The following is a 25,576-nucleotide window of genomic DNA, read 5'->3' on the forward strand; positions in this document are numbered from 1 at the left end:
AATGGACTAATTCAAATGGCAACAGATGCTCAAAAAGGCAATGAGAAGAATGCCTTAAAAAGCCTAATTTGCCAGATAGAAAAAGACTCTCAAAAGCTCACTGAAGAGAATCATTCCTTCAGAATTAGACTGGAGCAAATGGAAGCTAGTGACTAGAGAAATAAAGATACAATTAAACAGATCCAAACAAATGAAAAAAGAAGTAGAAGGCAATGTGAAATATCTCATTGGAAAAACCACTGATCTGGAAAATAGATCCAGGAGAGATAATTTAAAATTTATAGGACTACCTGAAAACCATGATCAAAAAAAGAACCTACAAATCATCCTCCAAGAAATTCTCAAGGAAAATTGCCCCAATGTTTTAGAACCAGAGGGCAAAATAGAGGTTGAAAGAATCCATCTATCACCTGAAAAGGATTTGAAAAAGAAAACTCCTAGTTATATTATAGCCAGGTTCCAGAGTTCACAGATCAAGGATAAAATATTATAAGCAGCCAGGAAGAAAAAAAAATGAATACTGTGGAAACACAATCAGGATAACACTGGATCTGGCAGCTTCTACCCTGAGGGATCAAAGGGCTTGGAATATGATATTCTGGTGGTCAAAGGAGCTGGCATTAAAACCAAGAATCGTCTACCCAGCAAAACTGAGTATCATGTTTCAGGGGAAAATATGTTCATTCAATGGAATAGAGGACTTTCAAGCATTCTTGATGAAAAAAGCCATAGATGAATAGAAAATTTGACATTCAGATACGAGACACAAGAGAAGCCTGAGAAGGTAAACAGGGAAAAGAAATCATAAGGAACTTATCAAATTTGAACTATTAACATTCCTACATGGAAAAACAATAATTGTAACATATGAAACTTTTCTCAGTATGAGAATAATTGAAAGGAATTGAAATGTATATGTATAAATATATATGTTTATAGAGGAGGATATATGAGCCTATGAATACATATGTGAGTGTGTGCATTTTATGTATACAGGTATGCATAGACAGAGGGCACAGTATCAATTGAATAGGAAGGGATGATACTTAAAAGGTGAAATTAAGAGGTGAGAGGAATATAATGAGGGGAGATGGGGAGAGACAGAATGGGGAAACTATCTCATATACAAGAGGCAAGGGAAAATGCTTACAATGGAGGGGAAGAATAGGAAGGCAAAAGGGAATTCTCATTAAATTTGGCTTAGGGAGGGAAGGACATACACACTAGATAGGGTATCTCACTCTACAGGAGAGTGGGGGGGGGAAGGGGATGAGAAGGGGGATAATGGAATGGAGGGCAAGCTCGGGGGGGAGGGATGTTAGAAGAACCCACTTTTGGAAAGGGACAGGATCAAAGTAGAGAATAGGACAAGTTGGGGGTGGGATGGAATGGAAGGAAATATAGTAAGTCTTTCACAAATATACACTATGGAAAAGTTTTTCATAGCCACACATGTACAACTTATACTGAATTGCTTATCTTCCCAGTAAGGGTGGGTGACGAGGGAGTGTGATAGTAATGGCATTTAAAGATTCCCCTGTATTGGCTTAGTTTTTCAAATTGATTGTGTTAAAACCCAGAGCTTGTTGATCCCACCTGTGGGATGGACTTGTTGATGTGAAAAGAAAGTCCTGAACTAGGAAGAGCTGGTGACTTAGATTTGGAGGGACAAGAGAGAGGCAGAAGAACTTTTTGGAAGCAGCACCTTGTGGAGGCAGAGAGAGAGACTGAGAAGGATTGCTGAGGGCTACTTTGAATTGCCCTGGACTTTTGAGACCTGCCCCCGGAGCTGCCAAGGACTGAGGAGACATGGCTGTTTTGCTGGTACTTTGTCTGTCTGTTTTGATGTTGTTTTGCCAGATTTGTCCACTGGTGAAAGACAGTCCTTTTGTTGAAGAAGTCCTGGAACCTGGATTTTGGTTAAGAAGCCCTGAGACTGTCCTGCAGACAGAGAGTGAATACTGTCCACTGGTGAAGGACAGTGCTGTTGTTGCAGGGGTCTGGGAACCTTTCTGTTTGTTCAGAAGCCCTGAAGAAGGATTTTCTTGTTGTATGTTTACAGAAATCCTGGGAGAGGGCTTTGCTAACATTTTCAGGGGTTCTAGGACTGTTCTACAGACAGAGGATGAATTAATGAAGGGACTGGCAATGTATCTTGTGGCCTTGCTAAGCCTTGTCTCCCCAGGAACTAAGATTGCTGAGAACTTGCCTCCTGTCAAGATGAAGCAAAGACCTCCATTTGGGTATTAAGTGTTGTGCTTAAAATTGATGTAACTCTGGGGTAGATTCAATTGTGATCCAGGGGTGGGGAACTTTTTACCTTTTTGTGTTCTGTGGTTGAACAAATGAATGTAGTTTACTTATGTTTGGAAACTAATCTCCATTTGAGAAGAGGGGTTTTGTGGTGGACTAAATGAAGGTATAGCCTAGGGGTGGAGTAGTATTTAGAACAGGGACTTTGTAATTGATTGAATGATTGGAAGGTCCTGGGGTGGGGTAGTCCTTGGAGATTATTTAATCATGCTTAGTAAATGCTGTATTTGGAATGATGTCATGTTTTGATCTTCTCTGTTCTTGGTTTGTCACCGAATAAAATGGAGAGCACCTATGCTGGTATTCTGAACCTTGGGAAGTTGCCTCTGCTTGGCATTACATTACAGGGAGGAAGGGAAAGAATATGGAATTCAAAGTTTTAAAGTCAAATGTTTAAAATTTGTGTCTGTATACATATATATATATATATACACACACACATATAATTATTACTATTTTACATGTAACTGGGAAATAAGGTGTACAGGTACTGGGGCATAGGCATCCACCTTGCCAGTCAGAGGGGCAATGGGGGAAGATATGGGAGAGCACAGATTGGGGGAGGGAATATTCAGTGGGATCGCTGTTTTGGGGTGGTGGGTAGGGGAAAAATCAGGAAAAATTTGTAAGTCAAAATCTTGTGTAAATGAATGATGTAGACTAAAAAATTAAAAAAAGGGAAAAAAGAAAAGCTAGCAATGGTACAGAAATCCTTTCACTTTCTGAAATTATTCAGTTCTATTTTAAAAATGTTGTTGTTATTGCTGTTTTTACTTCTGGCAATTCATCATTATTTTTGATCTGTAGAGAACTGCAAAAATAATTTAGATCAACTTAATTATTTAAGAGAATAGCAAATCAAGATCCAGAAGGGGAGAAATAACTTCCCTAAGAGCAACAAGTACCATAGTTGGGCTTCATGGTGACATTCTATGCTCTTGATTCTCCACTTACAACTCACTGCATTATTATGTTATAAATAATTCTCAAAATATAGAGGGAAAAAATAACCAAGTTTGGCCTTCCACACTGATATACTATGGAGAAGAAGAACAATTACATCTTTAAAAAATGGGTTTTCTATTTTTTTAATAAATTAATAAAATCATTCATTATTTCTATTTTTCATTCAATGAAATTTACATAAGTATAACATTTTGCTATCTGCTAATTGCTTTCCTCATGATAGTTATGTGTGTTGAAATACTATCTTCTCCATTTTATAGCTGAGGAAATTAAGCTTTAGAGAGGAACAGCTACTTGTACACTACTCCAAACTAGGAAAGTCAAAAGTAAAGCCTCTACTCCTCGAACTCAGTGTTGAAGGCCAAACTTCTTCCATTGCCTTGTACTGCCTCATTAAAGTATTTTTAGAGTTGTAAACTTGGAGTCTGGAAAACCTGGTCTCTAATTAAAAGCAAAAACAGTGACCAGGGAGAGAACCTGTCCCCACTGAACAGAGACAAGAATCCTTTCTATTTAAAAGACAACCATCTGTGTGAACACAAAAGAATATTTTTTGCAGACAGTCATGTCCCTAACTCATGTGGTGGACATTGCATCAGGATTTAAAGCATAACTTAGTGGCAGTATGATTATAGAGCTTTGAACTTAATGTCAAGAGAACATGTGTTCTGATCCCAATTCTCACACAATAGACTATAAGCAAGTTTGAAAATTAAGTTTCTACTTAGGGGGAAAAAAGGAGAATAATGGTAATATCTCCCTACTAGGACTGTTATGAAGATAAAATAAGATAATGCAATACAGAGCTTCACAAATGTTAAATCATTTTATAAATTCCATTTATTATACATCCATACCTTTTTTAAAAAGAAGCAGCTGAATATCATTTTATCCTGTTCAAGAAAGGTAAGTATTGCTATGGTAAAACTTTATATTAAGATCCTCTGACTTGAGATGTCATTGGAACTAGATTTTTGCTAAGTTCCCACAATAGTTTTCTGTTCCTACTTAGACAACAAGATTCAGTATAGAGAATAGTGATATTCTCACAAAACCATGACAAGAAATGCCAAACAAACAAAAAATCCTGTCTCAAAGAGCGCAGCAGCTTTTGAATTTGAAATATTTGAAATCAAACAAAACTCTAGTTCAAAAAGAACTAAAGTAAGTTTATTTGTCAATGCTGAGAAAGAAGGTTTTAATATATTCATTACTAAGATTGAATGGCTGACCATTGTAAGAATTTTATAAGATGAAATAAGATGTGAGGAATGAAAAGAACATGAATTTTTAAAGCCAGTTTTCTTTACTATTACTATTCTTTATTTTGTTGTTGTTGTTGTTGTTGAAACAAAGAAAAGAAATATGTAATGTGTCTTTGCTGTGGAAGCTCAAGTTTGTCAAAGTCAACTTTATAACTTCCTTGTAGAAGAGATTACGACCCTTATGATTCTCCATGTTTTCAATGATCTACTCAACTCGTTTAACTTAGGTAAAGATAAAGTTGTGATTGAAAGGAATACCATGTGTATATCAGGAAGAATGTGTGCCAGGTCTTGCTGTAATAAACAAAAATAAATCTGTAAAGTAAAAAAGAAATATATACTACTATACTAAGAGAATACTACATAATTCATCTAAAGTTCAGTGATGAATTTGTCAAAATAAATTTTATCTTCCTGTAAAGATAAAAACATTTTGACTGGATGATTTTGATTCAGATTCTAAAATTTTGGAGGAAAACGAAAAAAAAATTGAAAAGTCAGAAGTTTCAATGCCAACTTAAAAAGGAAGTAATGGAGTATCACAGGAATCTTAATCAGGTCCTGTGTCGTGCAATATATTTTATTACTCCATCAGAAGGGAAGTCATTTACCCAACTTGGCACAGACTTTAACCATTTACCTCATGCTTGAAATGTGTCTAAAGATTTGAGACTTCAACTCTTTGCATGATGTTGAACTATATAGATCAGTCAATTTATTCAATTCCTAGGACGAGAATACTGCTAGACTTCTACCACCTCCAGCCAGCACCAAAAAAACCTTAAAAATCTATAAACCTTTCTCTGTTCTCAAGATCATTAACACAGTTGGAATGAAGATAAACATACAAAACAATTAAATACTAAGAATGAATTGCCTCACTTAACCCCAATTGCCTTGCCTTTCCCCTTCAAAAAAAAAAATAACAACGAAGTGTCAAATGTGTAGTCTAGCCAGTACGGCTTAAATAATTTAACACTGGAAATGATCCTCAAGTACATTCAGCTGCAGACACAAATTTTATAGATGAAGAAACTGAGGCATGGGGTTTAGAAAAGGAAGACAAAAACACTTGCTTTCAATAAAATTTGAGTTGATGTTTGATAGGTATTTCTAGTAAATTAAATCAGGGTGAACTACAATATACTCCCTATTAAAAACAAACCAAAAACAAAAAGAAAAAGAAACAATAACAAAAATATTCTTAATGCCTACATAATTTTCTCAACAATTTGCCTTCAAGTGTCTAGTTCATGGACAAGTTCATTTTAAAGAACTCGTGCTAAAGTTCAGCTAAATAATAACTTAATATATTTCCTTGCAAAATATACTTATAAGGATACATTTTGTTAATTAAAGAGAACAAATATCTAATCTAAACTTTCAAATGTCGGATTTCTAAAGGATAAATGGAAAGAAGGAAGGAGAGACAGATAAATAAATATACAAATGATAAAGCATATGAATTAACCAAACACAAACTATGATTAAACAATTAAGGAATCCCTACTGTTTTCAGGATTGAGGTTTAAGCACACCAATTGCTATAATACAGGCTTCCTGTATGTGTGATTTGTATGACCTAGTTAAAGAATAAATCAAACAAACAAATATAGAGATGAGGGTTAAGGAGTAATAAGAGAAATGTGAATGTGTGTGTGTGTGTGTGTGTGTGTGTGTGAGAGGGAGAGAGAGAGAGAGAGAGAGAGAGAGAGAGAGAGAGAGAGAGAGAGATGGCATTGCCAATGTGGAATAGGAATTCAGGGAAAGGAGAGTCCTAAAAAGGAAGATGATATGGAATGAAGGCAAGGAAAACGGCACAAAGAAAGTGGGAAAGGAAGAATTTGACATTACTTCTTGTATAACTTGACCATTAGTTAGGAAATATAATCATAATGGTACATATGTATGTATGTACAAATTTGTATGTGTATATATTTACATATATAATCAATTATATTTATATGCATTTATTATATATGAATGTTCAGGTATATATGTTTTTGCATGGCCATGAACATGTAACACAGGTGTTTCTGTACATACCTAAGTATATGCACATATATTATACACACCTATATCTTATGTACTATGATGTGAATTATTTTAATGAATTAATGGGTATAGATGATAGTTGTTGGATCCACAAATCTAAAGTTTCTAGAATTAGGGTTGGAAGAGTTACAGTTAACCTGTAATAATTCATTACTCAATTGCTCACTATGTGCAAGGAACTGTGCTAAGCATTCAAGAAACAAAGTAAACAGTAAAAAATAAAAAAAGAGTTATTCCTGCCTTCTACAGATTGTATTCTAATAGTAGAATAATGTAACCAATTATGTAATACAAGGTATGTGCAGAGTAATTTTGAAGTAATCTGAGGCACTAGACAGGACACAAAGAATGGTCTATTGCTATAAGATGGGATTTAAATTGAGACCTGAAGGAAGACAGGAGGTAGAGATGAGAAGTGACAACATTCCAGGCATTCGAAGCAGACATTTTAAAGAAAGAGAATCAGGAGTTTAAGTATTAGATATGAGTAGCTGGTAGTAACCTAAAAAAAAAAATGTTAAAAGTAACCTGATGGAACATGTAATCCAATTTATTATTTTACAGAGGCAGAGAACAAGGCTTTGCTGATATGATTGATAATATAAGTTGATATGATTGGAACATCCTGAAGTCAATATTTCCAAAAATGGAATACACAGCGAGAAAAAAAGCAGGAGGAAATGTGACTATTGTGATGGAATTCATCCTCCTAGGATTTTCTGACCTTCCCAACCTTCGAGGATTTCTGTTTGGGATTTTCTTGGTAACCTACATGAGTATCCTGATAGGAAATAGTCTCATCATTATAATAACCAAGGTGGATGCAGGTCTCCAAACCCCTATGTATTTTTTCCTCGGGAACTTTTCCTTCTTAGAAATCTGCTACACATCAGTCACTCTTCCAAGAATGCTGACAAATCTTTGGACCCAAAAAAGAAACATTTCTTTCCTGGCCTGTAGCATACAACTTTGCTTTCTCCTCATTTTGGGGAATAGTGAATGTTTTCTCTTGGGTGTGATGGCATATGACCGTTATGTAGCCATTTGTAAGCCTCTGTACTATGCTGTTATTATGAACCAAAAAATGTGTTTTCAGTTGCTGATTGGCTCCTGGATTACTGGGATCCCAGTTCAGGTAGCATTGACATACCAGGTCTTCTCTTTGCCCTTCTGTGGTTCTAATAAACTCAACCATGTTTTCTGTGACATTCCCCCATTACTGAAACTGGCATGTGGGGACACCTCTATGAATGAGTTTTCTGTCTATGCTGATGCTGTGTTATTTGCCATGGTTCCCTTTCTTTTGATTGTTGGGTCCTATGTCAAAATTATTAGCACCATCCTGAAGCTCCCATCAGCCACAGGGAGATCCAAAGCTTTCTCCACTTGTTCCTCCCACCTCATTGTTGTAGGCTTATTCTATGGGTCTGGTATTATTATGTATTTAAGACCAAAGTCCAGCTACTCAGCAGGAACAGACAAAGTGTTCTCCCTTTTCTACACTATTGTGACCCCAGTGTTTAACCCTTTGATATACAGCCTAAGGAATAAAGATGTCATCGCTGCACTAAAAAATTTAGTAACTAAATGAATAAAATGAAGAACCAAAAATAAAAAAAAGACCATCTAATGGAAGCTTACTCTGCCTGCCCTTATTCCATAATCCCTATGGAAAAATAACTCTTTTCATCTCTCCTACCAGCATTAAAAAAACTTTGAAGTCCTTCAGAAACTTCTTCCCATTTTCAGAATTATGTCAACTGAGTTTGAAGACAAGTTGATTCCACTTAAATAGTTCTATTTCTTAAATTAAATATTTTTTTAAATTTTCTTTACTTTTCAATATTTGCTTCCATAACAATTTGAGTCCTAAATTTTCTCCCTCCAAACAAGTATGGCATGAATATATGGCTGATATTGGCTCTACATATGCATTCATATTAAATATATTTTCACATTAGTCGTGACATAAAGAAGAATTGGTTGGGATCAATGAGAGGAATCATGAGAAAGAAGAAACAAAACAAAACAAAACAAAAAGAGTGAGAAATAGTATGCTTCGATCTGTACTCAGACTCCATAGTTCTTTTTCTGGATGTGAATAGCATTTTTTCACCATGATTTTTTTGGAGTTGTCTCAGATCCTTACATTGATAAGAAAAGTTAAACCTACCAAAGCTGGTCATTGAATAATGTTGCTGTTACTCTGTGTGATATTCTCCTGATCCTGCTCACTTCACTCAGCATAAGTTCATATAAATCCAAGTTTTTCTGAAGTCTGTCTTCTCATAATTTCTTATGGAACAATAGTATTCTATTATACTCATACACCACAAGTTCTATTGTTAAGACTCTTTTGTTATCATCTTAATGTTGAAAACACAAACTGAGGCAATTGGCTGAATAAGAAAGATTAAGATAATGCAATATATGCAACACAGAGAAGACTGAGGACATTGAAAGACTGGATTGGAAGATAAATTACTTCACTGGACTAATTTTTCTGTGATCTTGCTATGTGTGCTGCATCTAATGGTACACATCTCAGTCCTTTCTGCATCATTTTCTTTCATGGCCTCCTTTAAGTCTGACACTAAGGGTAAACACAAAGTACTTGGGACTATCCTCATGTAACTTCAGCTTCACAAAAATAAAAATTCAGTTGAAAACCTTTCTATAATTCATCACTTAATATTACCATATGACTGATCCATCATTTTAAAACTACCTATTTCTTAGATATCATCATATAACTTCTGTTGTTTAGTCTTCTATTTTTAAAAGTGATGCAGTTTATTCATTTCTAAAGGGGGAAAATCTAAATGGTAGAAGTATATTCAAATAAGTATAAGACTTGGAAAAAACAGAGGGAGAGTAATAGAATTTCAAAGTTTGTGTAACATCTGAGAGGAGATTGCTTCAACCATAAAAATGATGATTAGGAGTGAGTGATTACAAACATAATAAAAGATAAACACGTAATAAAACGATCTTGGTTCTGGTTTGGAGGAGATAGAACTGAGAAAATATTGTCCCAAGCATTCTAAATTAAAATGCCCAATAATCTTGTTCTTGTCGTCATTACTACAAAGGTATCAGGGAGGAGAAATAGGATTTAATGTAGGAAATAGATATGTTGGGGATTCATTTCATTCCAAATGGACACAGATAGCCCAGACTTATTTCTTGAGTCAATCAATGAATTAACCTAATACTCTAATCCCATCCTGAATTTATAAGGGATATACAAAAAAGGGAAAAATCTATATATGTCTGTAATTATATGTTGCAAACAATTATACATTATGTATTGCCTTTGATTATTATCCACAACTGGGATAGACCTAATATACATTTTCCAAGAGTTGCTTTAGCCACACCCTACAAATTTCAGTATAATGGTTCATTATTTTTCTCTAAATTTTATAATTTATAATTTTTTGGAATTGTGCTCTATAAAGAAAGGCAGACTATAATTGCTTACTTGATGATAGATTGAGAGTGGGTTTTGTACTCAGCCCATAGTTCAAGGACTTTGTTGAAGCATACTCAACATGCAACTGTGAGCAAGTCAGTTAAATACTCAGCACCTTGATAGCTCTCTAAAACTTCATTACAAGGAATGTTGCTCCCTGGAACTCCCTACACTGATCAAATGACAGATAAGTTCAGTATGCATAATATTCCTGCAATTCTCAATTTGTGTTACTTTTTTAAAATTCTTTAACATATGATGCATTTTTTGTAAAAGTACTATATCTTATTTAATATAGGCATTCTCCTTATGACTTAATTCAATAATAACCAAAGGTTTATAGTAGTTATCTTTTTAAATATTTTCTTCACATGAAAACTTTTTGTCCATTTTTCTAAGTAGGTAAGAAACAAGTCAATGTCATACAGATATGACATGCATATATATATATGACAATATTGAAAGGTATAGTGTGTGTGTGAGTGCGCGGGTGTGTGTGTCTGTGTCTGTGTATCTACTGTTTCATGCATAGAACATCGGGCTGGGACTCAGGAAGACATGAGCACAAATCCAACCTTGGACACTTTCTAGCTATGTGACACTGGTCAAATCTCTTAATTCTGTTCATCTCAGTTTTCTTATCTGTAAAATGAGCTAGTGGAGGAAATGGCAAACCATTCTAGTATCTTTGCCAATAAAACCCCCATGAGGCGTCACAAAGAGTCAGATATGACTAAAAATTGACTAAACAATAAAATCTATCTATCTTTCCATATAGGTCTTTCTTTTGTTTTACTTGTATTTTTTTCTTAGTTATTACAGATTTTTAATAGGTATAATTTCAATTGATATTGACATACTATCATTAGTATGTTTAAGCAAAATACCAATTTCCCTTTTTTCTTCGTCTGAGATCATGATTATTTTTACTATTTATTGTATTCTTCTGAGATATAACATATTCTACCCCTATCATCATTATAAGTCTACTTGATTCTGTATATTTTAAGTTTTTCTTTCATATGGCAAATCATTATGTTTTTAATATATTACCAACATATTAGAATCTAAAACACATTCATAGCTTTATAATATCCTTCTGTCAACCTCCCCTTAACCTCCTTATGCATTGCCATATTCCATTCAGTGTGTCCATTTTGGGGAAAAGTCCAAGCCAGCCATTTGTCATTCCACCCTCTCTTCTATGATTCTGTCCCAAAGGACATTTTTCCAGCATGGCTCAATTGTACTTGACATTTCCTCACACTTCACTATTTCTCTCTTGTGCTGGCCATATTCTTCCTTTTGTAAATTCCTTTTAGGGTTGTTTTTCTTTTTTAGAAAGATGCAGGATGGCCAAGTTTTATTCTCCTCTGTATTCCTGAATCTAAGAATTTTGCCATCATGACCAGAGTGAGTGAGGCCTTTTCACTCCACAATCGTCCTTTGCAATGCCAATCATTGTCTCCAATTGTGAATTCCTTTGGGGCCCTACATTTTATGAAGCACCTAGGCAGTGCAATATATAGAGCACTGTCCTTGGAGTCAGGAATTCTTAAGTTTGAAACTTGCCTCACAAACTTACTAAATGTATAACCCTTGAGAAACCACTTACATCAGCCTTACTTTCCTCATTTGTAAAATTAAGATAATAATAGGCCCAGGCTAGTCATATGTTATTCCTCTCCTCACTATACTTAGGACTCCAATAAATTTGATGTCATTACTCAGAAGATTTGTTGTCTTCTAAATCTGTAACATCCCTTTGCAGCTCCCTTCTCTCAATGGTAAATTTTTGTGACTGACTCAGGATGGCTATGCTTCATTCCTGTCTCAGCTCTGCTTCTGTCTGTAATGACTTTGTGACGATTTTCTCACAGACAAAACTGTTGAGGGCCAATTCCAGTTAGTCAGGTAGAAGCAGCCAACTTCTCGCAGCTGCACCCAGGCCAGCAAGATACTGGCTCACCACTCTCCGTGACATGCAGTGAATAGCATGACAGTAATGATGCAAAGGGAACTGAGTACAAGGGAAGTGTACAACCTGTCCCATGTGATAAAGAAACTAGCTAGCTCTGTAAAAGGTATATAAACCCTGATCCTCAGATGAATAAATAAACTTCACTGCTGTGAAGTTTCTGCCTGGCTCACATCTCCATTCCATGCTCTCCGCTTCATTGTGGCCACTCCTGAGCTGGCCTCAGATAACTCTTATGCCATTCCTCTCCAACTTTCCAACTCCCTTTTATGCGTTGTCTTCCCCCATCAGAAGACAAGATAATTATGGGCAGGTGTTGCAGTTGTTTTCTTTTTTCTCTTTTTTTTATCCCTAGAACTGAGGATAGCATCTGACATGTAGAAAGAGTTTAACTGATTTTCTTTTTCCTGTCAATCTCTATTGTACCCATCTCCTCTGTTACATTGATGAACTGAGGGAATTAACTGCTAATTTTCTTATGGATTATCAAACATAAGACTACATCTATAAATATATGAGTAACATTCAGGTATTGCTGTAGAGTAAAACTTGTATACTCTAGTGAGAGTATATTACAGTTACATTCTAATTAATGCGATTAATAAATTATATGTAGTGTTTGCATTATGTATATTTGTACTGCATATTTCATGAACTAATGATAATATCTTAGATAATTTAATTAATATGTATTATACAGATAATTTTAATTAATATAATATAGATAATTAATATTTAGATAATTTTAATTAATATATAATAATTAATATTTAGGTAAATTTAACATTAAATTCAACCACATCTCAGGATTAATAATTCATAGTAGTTGGGACGTAGCTATATTCCTTCTAGATTAAGGTTAGCTTAGGACCAATTAAAGGACAAAGTTTCTCTCACTCCTTACCTCTCTTCTTCATTTCTGTTTCCCAAGCACAGAAATATTCTCACAAAATACCACAGTTGTAAATAAGTCTATAATGTGCCAATTGACAATAATGAGTACTGTATACTCTTCATTGCTATATAGGTGACTTTCAATTTCAATTTTTGGGATATTGTATTTTTCAATGAACCCTAGCCCATCACCAACTGACACCAAAAAAATCATTAATATTAAAAAGATTGGCATTTGTTTCAAAGAGAAAGTGAAATCTTTAAAATTAGTACAAAACTTGTGAAAGGCAATCTAGCTTCTCCTCTTCCTGTCCATTTCTGAATGTAGCATGTGATCTATTTCATTGGACATCTTAAAAATATATATATAATCTTGATGGTAGGCATTCTTCATAAGTTTTATTTGTATTGTGTGGATAGTTCAAATGAACCTTTCTCAGAGTTTATGATTCTCACACAAACACATGAACACTGTGATCATTTCATTGTGATTTTTATTTCAAATATTCATTATGAGTACTGAAAAATGAAATGATGAAATATCCAATATAATGATGTTTCTTATTATCTTTTGGATGTATGATAAAACTATTTCTTCTTCAATCTCTTTTATTTGCCTTTCTTTAGAGAAGCTATGGGGCTATGATAATAATTAGTATCTAATCATCATTTAATAAATCCCACTGATTTACTGATCCTCCTGTTTATCTGAAATTTCCCTTAGTCTCTGTGTTTTGTTTGTTGTAAGTCTACCTCAATTGGGATTGATGTAATTAAATTCCTCCAAATACCTGTTTAATTTAGTAATGTTCATAAATGATATTTTTAAAAAACCTTTCATCTTTCCATGAACTTCCCTGGAGAGAGAGAACTAAACCTCAAAAGACTGAAGGCCATTTTGCATTTTGCCACAGTCAAATAACCCATCACTGTGTGTCCAGTCTACTCATGGAGACCTATCCTTCTCCATACTTAGAAAAGCTGCTCCTTAGGAAGCAATAAGAATTTATTACTGGGACCATTTTGAATTTTTTGTTCTATCAATGTCAACAAGCATTTGTAAAGGTTACTCTGTACCAGGCACTGTATTAAGGGCTGGGGAAGAAAAGGAAAATGAAGACATTCCCTGCTCTTAGAGAGTTTACATTGTAGGAAGGAATACCACAGACATATACATGAGTATTTACAAGATAAATATAGAGTAGGTGGAATGTAGCCTTATAGAGGAAAGCCTTCTGGACATGTAGGATAGCCTGTGCATGGCGGAGGGAAGCCAGAGGAGGGTGAAAACAGGACAGAATGAAGTTCTGACAAAATTCATTGACTATTCCAAAATGTACCTATGACCTTTCAAAGGTAGTAATGAATTAAGAGACTAGAAAGATAACAATATGCTAGCACGTGAATATTTTAAAAAGACAAAAAAATTTATATTGGATCTTAGAAGTAATAAGAGACAGTGGAGGTTATTTAGTAGAAGGACACTGCATTTTATTGTCATAGACCTCAAGCTCCCAGGGTCATCTTTATTATAGTATTCTTGTCTCGTAGTTTCAGTATTTATTTATTTATTTTTGTTTAATTTGTTTATTTTTAGTTTTCAAGATTCATTACTACAACATTTGTTTTTTAAAGCAATTGTGGTCAAGTAACTTGCTCAAGGTTACACGGCCAGGTGTTTCTGGTTGGATGCTAAGTGTCTGAGTCTGGATTCGATCCCCAGGTCATCCCGACACTGGGGCTAGTGTTCTTACTGGCTGTGCTACCTGGATGCCCCCATTTCCACAACATTTTGAGTTACAAATTTTCTCCCCATCTTTCCCCTATCCCCACTCCAAAAGAGCAATTCTAATGAATAACCCTTCCCCCAGTCTGCTCTCTCTTATATCCTCCCCAATCTCCCTATGACTTTCGAGTAGGGAAAGATGGATTTCAATACCCCCATGCCTGTACATTTTATTTTCCAGTTATATGTAAAAGAATTATATATACAGAGAGAGAAAGAGATTTTGATTTTATTTGATTTTAAAACTTTGATTTCCAGATTTTTTTTCCCTTCTTCTCTTTTCATTCACCCCCACTAAAAGGAGAAGCGATTAAATATAGGTTATAAATGTGTAGTTACACAAAACATTTTTATAGTAGATATGTTATGAAAGAATGAATATATTTCTCTCCATCTTATCCCACCCCCCACTTACTCTATTTTATACATTGACCCTATCTCTTTTTTAAAGTCTGTGCTTCTAACTACCCCCCCCTTCAATCTGACTTCCCTCCTATCAACCCCCCCCCCATCCCCTTCCCCCTACTTTACTGTAGGGTAAGATACCCAATTGAGTGTGTATGGTATTCCCTCCTTAAGGAAAATTCAATGAGAGTAAGGTTGACCCATTCCCTTTTGCCTTCCTGTTCTCCTCCTCCATTGTATCAGTTTTCTCTTGCCTCTTTTATATGAGATAATTTACCGTATTCTATCTCTCCCTATTTCCTCTCAGTATATGCCTCTTTTACCTCTTAATTTTATTTTTTGATATCATCCCTTACTATTCAATTGATTCTGTGCCATCTATGTATATATGTACATATATATATACACACACACAAAATAACACATGAATTTGTATGCAATATACCCTCCTACACACTCACACACACACACACACACACACACACACATATATATATATATATATATATATATATTCCCTTCAACTATCCTCATACTGAGAAAAGTCTCATGAGTCACAATTATCATTTTACCAGGTAGGAATATATATATTTCAATTTTATAAGTTCAATAAGTCAAATTTACTATTCAACTTTTTTTTCCATAGAGAATGCTTAAAAGTCCTCTATTTCATAGAATGACTGTATTTTCTTCTGAAATATTATATTCAGTTTTGCTGGGTAGATCATCTTGGTTTAATCCTAGCTCCTTTGAATTCCAGAATATCATATCCCTTTGATACCTTAATGAAGAAGCTGCTAGATTTTGTGTTATCCTGAATGGGTTTCCACAATACTCAAATTATTTCTTCCTGGCTGCTTGTAATATTTTCTCCTTTACCTGGGAACTCTGGAATTTGGCTATAATATTCCTAGGAGTTTTCTATTTGGGATCTTTTTGAAGAGGTGATTGGTGAATTCTTTAAATTTCTATTTTGTCAATATCAGGGCAATTTTCCTTGAGAATTTCTTGAAGGATGATTTCTAGGTTATTTTTTTGATCATGGCTTTCAAGTAGTCTAATAATTTTTAAATTATCTCACCTGGATCTATTTTCTAGGTCAGTAGTTTTTCCAATGAGATATTTCACATTGCCTTCTATTTTTTCATTTGTTTGGAATATTCCAAAAAAATTATTTTGTAGTATCGATTTCTCATAAAGTCATTAGCTTCCAACTGCTCCAGTTTAATTTTGAAAGAGTTATTCTCTTCAGTAAGTTTTTGAAATTCCTTTTCCATCTGGAAAATTCAGCTTTTTAAGGCATTCTTCTCCTCATTGACTTTTTGGGCCTCTTTTTTCTATTTGAGTTACTCTTTTTTTTAAGGTGTTATTTTCTTCAGTCAGGTTGTTGACTATCTTTTCATGGTTTTCTTGCATCAATCTCATTTCTTTTCTCAGTTTTTCTTCCACTTCTCTTACTTGATATATATATATATATATTTGCTTTTTTGGAGAGCAATTGGGATTAAGCGATTTGCTCCAAGTCACATGGCTATTAAGTGTGTCTCATTTTATTATTTAATTTAATTTTATAATTTAATTATTATTTAATATATTATAATAATAATATATTATTATTATAAGTGTGTCAGATTCTATGATCTGTTTGTGCTTCCTCTGTTTGTTCATCTTGCCAGTCAATTGCTTGGTTTTTGAGCTCTTTGCCACAGTAGAACTCTGCTTCCAGAGATAGTGTTGTCCCAATTCACTAGGTTTTTCACAAATGTTGTCAGAGGTCTGAGGAGGGAGCCCTCTCTACAGACATCACAGGCAAACTCATGTTTCTCACCCTAGGTCCACTACCCAAGAAAGCAACTCAAATCCAAACATGTCAAAGCAAGAGTGATTGTCCTTTGAATTGTTCCTTACTCCTCCTATAATCTGTAGGCCAGGAGCTCCTGAGGCAGTCATGCAGCAGGCTGCAGCTACAGCCACCATGCCTTTGCCACATCTCACCCCAGGGTCAGGGGCTGGACTGCACCCTTCCTTTCCAACAGAGTTCCTGAATGACCTTTTACTTTCTTTTTAGTATTTATGGGTTGAAAAGTTTGGAAACCACCGCAGCTGCTGGAGATTCACTCTCCTGAAGTCTGTTCTGGCTACCACTGCCTCCCTGGGGCTAAATCCTGGGGCTCATGAGGGACTGCACTCAGCTCCCAGAGGGCTGTGGCAATTCCTTCCTGTCAGCCTGCCAGGCTGACTTCAGTGGGAGATTTATTTCTCTCTGTCACTTTGTGGGTTCTGTAGCTCTAAAATTTGTTTAGAGTCATATTTTTATAGGTATTTGAGGTAGTTGTGGGTGGGGGGGGTCATGGTATTTCTTGCTTCTACAAAATGACACAGAGAAGCTAACCTCCAGCTGAGGACAGCCTGGAAGGCCGGCAGGAATAGGCCAGAACAGTGCTCTGGGAACCAAGCCCAGCCCCACACCAAGGCTTTAGCCCCAGGGCGGGCCTGACCAGCCACCTGCCAGAGGGACTCCAGATCAGCAGCATCTGTGGCCATTTCCAGATTTATCCATACATAGATGGGAAGGACAAGGTGAGAAGCCAGTGCAGTCTGGACTTTGGGACCCAGTAACTGGGAGTGCGTGGCTTCTACCACTGGGGCTAGAAACCACTGAGACGCCGGCACAGCCTACCAGCGCCAGGTAGCGGCTTCAGCTCCTGGCCAGCAGAGTGTAGGGGGACCAAGCACCAGTCTGAGGGGTCATCGCTCTTGCTTTAACTTGCTTGGATCTGGATTGCAGTCTAGGGTGGAGGTCCTGGGGTGTATATCCAGCTTGCCAGAGCATGTGGAGACCTCAGAGAGGGCACCCATCTAATACCTCCAGCAACTGAGAAAACCCCAGCGTTTGGGACAAAAATTCCCCTGTCTGGTGGCAGAGTCCTACTGTGGCAAAAAGGCCAAAAGTCAAATAATTGAGTGGCAAAATGAGCAGGCAAAGGAAGCAAAGCAGACAGAAGATTCCAACATTACACTCCTATTTTGGGGACAAAAAGGAGCAAGGCATGGAACAGGAGGAAAACAGTGAAGTCAGAACTCCTGCGCCAAAAGCTTCAAAGGAAAATACAAGCTGGTTACAGGCCATAGAGGACCTTAAGAAGCAGATAAGAGAAGTGGAGGAAAAATTGGGAAGAGAAATGAGAACAATGCAAGAAAATTATGAAATGAGAGTCAACAGCCTGACTGAAGAAAATAATACCTTAAAAAACTCAAATGGCAAAGGAGGCTCAAAAAGGCAATAAGGAGAAGAATGCCTTAAAAAGTTGAATTTGCCAGATGGAAAAAAAAGCTCAAAAGCTCAATGAGGAGAATCATTGCTTCAGAATTAGATTGGAGCAAACAGAAGCTAATGACTTTATGAGAAATCAAGATGCTGTTAAACAGATCCAAACAAATGAAAGAATAAAAGGCAATGTGAAATAGCTCATGGGAAAAACCACTGACCTGGAAAATAGATCCAGGAGAGATAACTTAAAAATTATTGGACTACCTGAAAGCCATGACCAAAGTAAGAGCCTAGAAAGCATCCTCCAAGAAGTTCTCAAAGAAAACTGCCCTGATGTTTTAGTACCAGAGGGCAAAATAGAGGTTGAAAGAATCCACCGATCACCTCCTGAAAAAGATCCCAAAAAGAAAACTCCTAGGAATATTATAGCCAGTTTCCAGAATTCCCAGATTAAGGAGAGAATATTACAAGGAACCAGGAAGAAACAATTTGAATATTGTGGAAACACAATCAGAATAACCCAGGATCTGGCAGCTTCTACATTGAGGGATTGAAGGGCTTGGAATGTGATATTCCAGAGGTCAAGGGAGCTGGGACTAAAATCAAGAGTCACCTACCCAGCAAAACTGAGTATCCTGTTTCAGGGAAAAATTTGGTCATTCAGTGGAATAGAGGACTTTCAAGCATTCTTGCTGAAAAAACCAGAGTTGAAGAGAAAATTTGACATTCAGATACAAGAAGCAAGAGAAGCATGAGAAGGTGGATGGGGAAGGGAGGTAATAGGGAACTTATGGGAGTTGGGCTGTTGGAATTGAGAAAGGGGAGAGCATAGAATACTGGGGGTATAAAAGAACGCTTTATGGAAAAGGTGGTGTTAGAGGAGGGTGGACAATCTGAAAATTCTAATTCAGGAGGAAATATATATCCTGAATAAGGAACAACTTATGGGAATCAAAAGAGGCAAGAGGTAAAATGCTGAGTTTAAGGAACAGTATAGACTTAGAAATATGAAGTAAAAATTCAGGCATTTTTCTTCTGTCCCTGAACAAAATAGTTTTGGTGACATCAATTTTCTAAAAGTATTGTACAACATTAGTGTTTAAAATTTAGACACTTAGTTTGATCTTTAATTTCAAGAGAAAAGACAGAATCAATGATAATAGAGAATTAAAATGTTAATGTTCCTTTTTGATGGTCCATCATCATAAGTGACAACAAGTTTCAATAGGAATATATTTTTTCCAAAAACACTTGAGATTATTAACTGGGAATGATAAATTATCTAAAGGAGAAAAGAGAAAAGTGATGGGAAGTTTCTATAGTCATTGCATGATAAGTATACAGACAACCAGCATCGGAAATTTCCACTATTTGGGTGATTATATTAGTCAAGATTAAAATAACTTTTTTATCGCAGCAATGACATCTTTGTTCCTCAGACTGTATATAAGAGGGTTAAACATAGGGGTGACAATGGTATAGAGAAGAGCAAGTATTTTGTCTGTTCCTTCTGTGTGGGTCGATTTGGGGCGTAAATTCATAATGATTGCTGATCCAAAGAATAAAGCCACAACTATGAGATGAGAAGAGCATGTAGAGAAGGCTTTGGATCTCCCAGTGGCAGATGGAAGCTTCAGGATGGTGGAAATGATTTTGATATAGGATCCAAGGATCAACACAAAAGGAACCATGGCAAAGAGAACAGCATCTGCATAGACAGAGAATTCATTCAGAGAGATGTCTCCACAGGCCACCTTAAATAAAGGTTGGATGTCACAGAAAACATGATTGAGTTTGTTAGAACCACAGAAGGACAGAGAGAAAATCTGATATGTTTGTCCAATCTGGACTGGGACCCCACTGACCCAAGATGCAACCACCAGCTGAACACGTACCTTGTGGCTCATGATTAGAGGATAATTCAGAGGCTTACAAATGGCTACATAACGGTCATAGGCCATTACACCCAGAAGGAGACACTCAGTACCTCCCAAAATGAGAAGGAAGCCAAGTTGAACAGCACAGGCCAACAAAGAAATATTTCTTTTTTGAGTCCAAAGGTTCATTAGCATTCTGGGGAGAGTTACTGATGTATAACAGATTTCCAAGAAGGAAAAATTCCCAAGGAAAAAATACATGGGAGTCTGGAGAGCTGGATCAACCTTGGTTATGATAAGGATGAGGCCATTTCCTATCAGGACACTCATGTAGATGACTAAGAAAATCCCAAACAGAATCCCTTGGAGATTAGGAAGATCAGAAAATCCAAGGAGAATGAATTCCACCATATCAGTGAGATTTGTAACTGCCATTGTGTTCTGTGTATTCAGTCTGTGTCAATCATGAATTCAGAATTGGCAAGCAATATTCTCACTCAATGCTTCAGTTCCCTCTTCTGTAAAATGATTGATTTAGGTTAGATGACCAATAATGTGCCTTCTAGGCCTGGTATTCTATATTTTTAGCTTCTCTACAATTGTGACAGTCTATATCTTATTATCTAAAATCTCTTTGAGATCTTACATTGTTCTATATTTTAAACCCCCATCCAGCAACTATTGCATTATATATTCTATATTGGAAGATACTTTACAAATGATAATATTGTACCTTTTTGCTACAAAGTTGCTTCTAGTTCAAAATTGCATGACTTCATAAGTCTAGAAGATTGGCATGAATGTAGAACCAGCAATAAGGATGTAGTAAAACTTGTAAAATCATACTAAATCACCATAATACCAATGTGAGTACCAGCACATGTTTAACATTTATATTTTCATAGGATATAAAATTTTAAGTGAATCATAGGTTTTATGGTGGGTAAGGGATGAATGGGAGGTGTGCTAAAGGAAATACAATGATTGGCATTGAGTCAGATATTTCTTTAACTTTACTGACGCAATTATTTTATGCAGGAAATTTCCACCCTACTCTTCACTACTCATCAGAATCTTTCTCTCATTTCTAGGCCAAACTGAATTATCTTTTCCCCCTCAAGCTTTCCCAGGCCACGGCATCTCAAAATGATTTCTACCTTCCTTGTACTCTTAGGATCATTGTCTATGTTTTGTAATTGCCATTTGCAGGGCATCACAAAAGCTTTTGTGTGGTTTCAATATCTTAAAACCATATTTAAGGTTCAATATCTTAAAACCATATTTAGACATTTGGAAACCCTGTGTTGTGTTATGGCCCATTCATTTAGTTATTTTGTTATACTTATATATTCTGTGTCTCCAGTGCAATTATTTTTGATGGCAGGGATCCTGTCACATATCTCTTTCTTAGACTTACCCTCTCACCTTTAGGTACGAGTAGTACATTATATATTTGTTAGGCTGTGAAATGTATGGTTTCAGAAACAATAGAAAGACTTTATGCCTCAAAGTACCTGACCGATGCTTCGAACTCTACTACTGAGTTCATTTATTTGGATTAAGAAATTGTTTACCTCCAAAACTCTATATAAGGTGAGTCACATTGTTCCACTCGCAGGCAATAATATTTTACTTTGTCTTCTTTATCATACCCTTTCTCTTGTGATAACTAATTGAGGGTTGCTCACAGATAGAAAGGCATAAGTAAATAGGTATATTGTAATAATTAGCATGGTCTCAGTGCTTAATGTGGTATACTAACTGGAAGGAATGACCAAAATTTGTGCCTCTGGATGAGGGAAATAAGAGAGTAACAGATGAGATGTCCATAGAGGATTTGGAAGTTACTGATAAAAGTGATATATACACAGAAAGTGATGAGGTCTAGACAAGAAACAATGTACCTTCTTTCAATACTGAAGATCATCATTATTACCAATATTTTCCCTCTATAGTGGCTAGTCTGTTCAGTGATGCCAGTAAATTACTCATTTCTACTTTTATGTCTATATTCTAGCTCACCACAGAGTACTTTTTAATTGTTTTTCTTAAGAGGGAGTCCAGTATTGTGCATTAGAAAGAGAACTGAAATGGATTTGAGTTTAACCTATGTTCTGACACTAGTCTGTGAGATCTGGGGCAAGTCATTTAATTTCTCTGTGCTTTCTTTAAATTTCTCATGTGGGAAACTAAGGCAGTCATTTCTTCCCTAACTCCCTCAAACTTTGTGAGTCTCAATGAAGACACTCAGATCTAGAATGGAATTTTCCACATAGCCTTGACCTTAATATATTTTCCATAATAATGGCATTAGTTACTTCGCCAAAAGTTTACTGAAGCATAGGCATATAATTTCTACATCACTCAACAGATTTTCTACGTTATTAAGTTCTAGAAATGGATATAAGGTTAGCATGGATAGACATGCTATTGATTTAGCCTGATGCTGTACTTAATTTACAAAATGTTCACCCATAATTCACTTTTTATAATAGTTCCTATCTTTTTGCCAAGAATCAAACTCAAAAGAGATAATACAAGCACTTATCCATTCTTGCTTGATTTTTGGTGTTTTTTTTTACCCCATGGTCTTTCAAAGTTCAACTACCAATAATCATCCTTTAGAACTTTCATTACTCTAGAATATAATTTATTAAGGATGGGTGATTGTTTGAGTCCTATACTTCTGACTCCCAAAATACTTAAAATTTCAACTATTCATTAGTCTTTTTTTCTTTTTCATGCCAAAATTTGTCTTCATTATAAAAGAAAACTAAAGATAGGTAAGAGCAGAGTAGGTAACATTTATTTTTTTTTTCTGTTTTCATCTTTGTAATAAACTCCACAAGTAATCCTACCGTTCTTGATAACTAAGGGCCTTTTGAGTATCATTGCCCCATGTTTTATGATTTTAATGAGCATTTGCTTATATTAAATGAAGGTCAGAAGAAGCTGATTGACTCTGTAACACAGGGATTCAAATTTAATGTTAATAATAGAACCACCTCCCCCAAAATTTTCAGTGATAATCTTATGACTAATTAAGTAAATGAAACTAACAATTGAATAAATGACTTGCTCATACAATTTCACTATGATTTATGTAAAGGTTATACAATATCCATATAAGGATATTACTTATGTGGGACCTTTCCCTACCAAAGGCAAATACAAATTACCTATCATTTAGTAGATAATATCAGGGGGTTACCTCAGGCACATAGAGGTAACTAAATTGTTTAATCTTGAATGATGTGTCAGAGGCCAGGTTTAAACCGAGCATTTTTTTTCTGATTTTAAGAACAATATTTTATCAGCTACATAAAAATGCTTCTAAAAGGAGTAAGGGATGGATGGAGAAAGGGAGAGAGAGAGAGAGAGAGAGAGAGAGAGAGAGAGATTACTTTAGCTATATAAAATAACAAAACTTTCAAAAAGAAACAGTTGCAATATTAATAGAAGCTATGAAATTAGAAAATATTTTCATCTGATTTCTTTCATAAAATCTGAATTCTAACATACATAAGGAACCCACCTTAATTATTATTCACTAATAGATAAGGTATCAAATTATATCAATATTTTAAAAAGAAGAAATATAGTCAAAACCATCTTATAAAAACATTCCAAATCACTAATAACAGGGTAAATTTAAAAAAAAAAAGTAGTATAGCATTAACCTGAAGACCATTAGATTTGTAAAGATAATAAAATAAAGAAATAGTTAATGTTGAAGAAAGCTTGGGAACACACATACACACTACTAATACATCATTGATGAAACAAACAAGACAACAATTTTGTAAAACAATTTAGAATTGTGTATGTGTGTGTGTGTGTGTGTGTGTGTGTGTGTTTACATAATTCATTGGCCCCTTGAAGAGTTTTGACTGTGGAGTCCACTACTGGAACCCACACAATGTAAAATTCAGAAATAAAATCCAGCATCATTTTAAACTATCTGTAGCAACATTTTTGTGGCTTAATAAAAAGCTGGAAATAAGTTAGGTGCTCTTCAACTGATAAGTGACTGAACAAACTGTGTTAACAGAATGTGATGGAATTCTGTCATGCAATAAAAAATGGGGAGCTTGAGGAATACAGAGCAATGTTAAAAGTTTTGAATGTACAAAGGTAGAATAAAGAAAGAGTCAAAAGAATCACAGTCACACTGGAAAAAGAAATTAAAATATGAATATTGCTAAACAGCAACTGATCTCAGGTCTAAAGAAATGAGCATTTGAAGCCTTTCTCTGAGGAGAACATATTGGGGAATGTATATCAAATCCAAAAATCATGGCTGCATAAGAAATAAGATGCACTAATAAAATGAAAAGCAATAGCAACAATGAAAGGCATGTCAAGTATGTGATGTGAAGTTCATTTAATGGCTGCATTGCCTGTAATAAGGAAGTTTTATGTGCTTGTTGTTGGTCTTATAGCAAGGGAGCTCAGTCCACGTGGGAATTCTGTGAACCTCGGCTTCTTATCTACAAGTGCACATTTAGGAAATATGATTATAGATTTCAAAGTGAAGAGACTTTTGAGATCAGCTAGATTAACCTTCTGATTTTTACAGTTGAGGAAAGTTGGCCCAGAATTCAAATGACTTATGCAAAGTCACAGAGATAAGAGCCAAGATTTTAACACACATCTTCTGACGATAAATCCACCGTGTTTTCCATGTTATATTGCTGCATCTCTAAATGCTTTACAATTAAATGTATTTTAATCTGGGAAGTAATGATCTACTGAATTTGATTCACAGGGAAATGCTTGTCTTAATCCTAGATTTTTAGAAGGTTCCTGAACTTGGATGAGAACAAATTTATTTTCACTTTAATTGGTTTCCTTTGTAATCCTATGATTTTTTTTTTAATTTATATCTTTTTTTTTTTTTGCTTTTTGGAGGGCAATTGGGGTTAAGTAACTTGCCCAAGGTCACACGACTAGGATTTTGTGTGTGTGTGTGTGTGTGTGTGTGTGTGTTTGTGTTAAGTATCTGAAGCTGGATTCGAACTCAGGTCCTCCTGACTCTGGGGCCAACACTCTACTCTCTGTGCCACCTAGCCGCCCCTCAAATTTATATCTTAAAAATAATATATTCTGAAAAGAAATTCACCAGACTGCCAAAGGGGCCTATAATTTTTTTTTTAAGTTAAACACTCCTGATTTAGAGTTTTGTGACATCGATTTAAAACTGGTCCAGATCCTGTGGATTAGATTTTAAGCCTCTGACTCCACTTGCCTATTTACTTATAACAAATTAGTTGATTCAAACAGCAATTAGT

The 25,576-nt window shown here is 35.5% G+C and overlaps 2 protein-coding genes across 2 annotated transcripts; one reads left to right on the forward strand and one right to left on the reverse strand.

Annotated features, from left to right (window-relative positions):
- The first annotated feature begins 7,245 nt into the window (after positions 1–7,245).
- LOC138163543 (olfactory receptor 10AG1-like) lies at positions 7,246–8,190 on the forward strand. Its single transcript, XM_069090993.1, has one exon. It carries the CDS (start codon positions 7,246–7,248, stop codon positions 8,188–8,190), a length of 945 nt encoding a protein of 314 aa, XP_068947094.1.
- An 11,612-nt stretch (positions 8,191–19,802) lies between these two features.
- On the reverse strand, positions 19,803–20,720 carry LOC138163544 (olfactory receptor 10AG1-like). The gene has a single exon (XM_069090994.1). The coding sequence runs from the start codon at positions 20,718–20,720 to the stop codon at positions 19,803–19,805; it is 918 nt and encodes a 305-aa protein (XP_068947095.1).
- Positions 20,721–25,576: the final 4,856 nt, after the last annotated feature.

This window comes from Petaurus breviceps, unplaced genomic scaffold, assembly GCF_028583685.1.
Source record: "Petaurus breviceps papuanus isolate PSGF00001 unplaced genomic scaffold, PetGlider_PUasm1.0 188, whole genome shotgun sequence".
NCBI classification, from domain to species: Eukaryota; Metazoa; Chordata; class Mammalia; order Diprotodontia; family Petauridae; genus Petaurus; species Petaurus breviceps.

Bases quoted from the DNA above. Each gene is read 5' to 3' on its own strand.
- LOC138163543 (XM_069090993.1), top strand. From the start codon at position 7,246: ATGGAATACACAGCGAGAAAAAAAGCAGGAGGAAATGTGACTATTGTG.
- LOC138163544 (XM_069090994.1), bottom strand. From the start codon at position 20,720: ATGGCAGTTACAAATCTCACTGATATGGTGGAATTCATTCTCCTTGGA.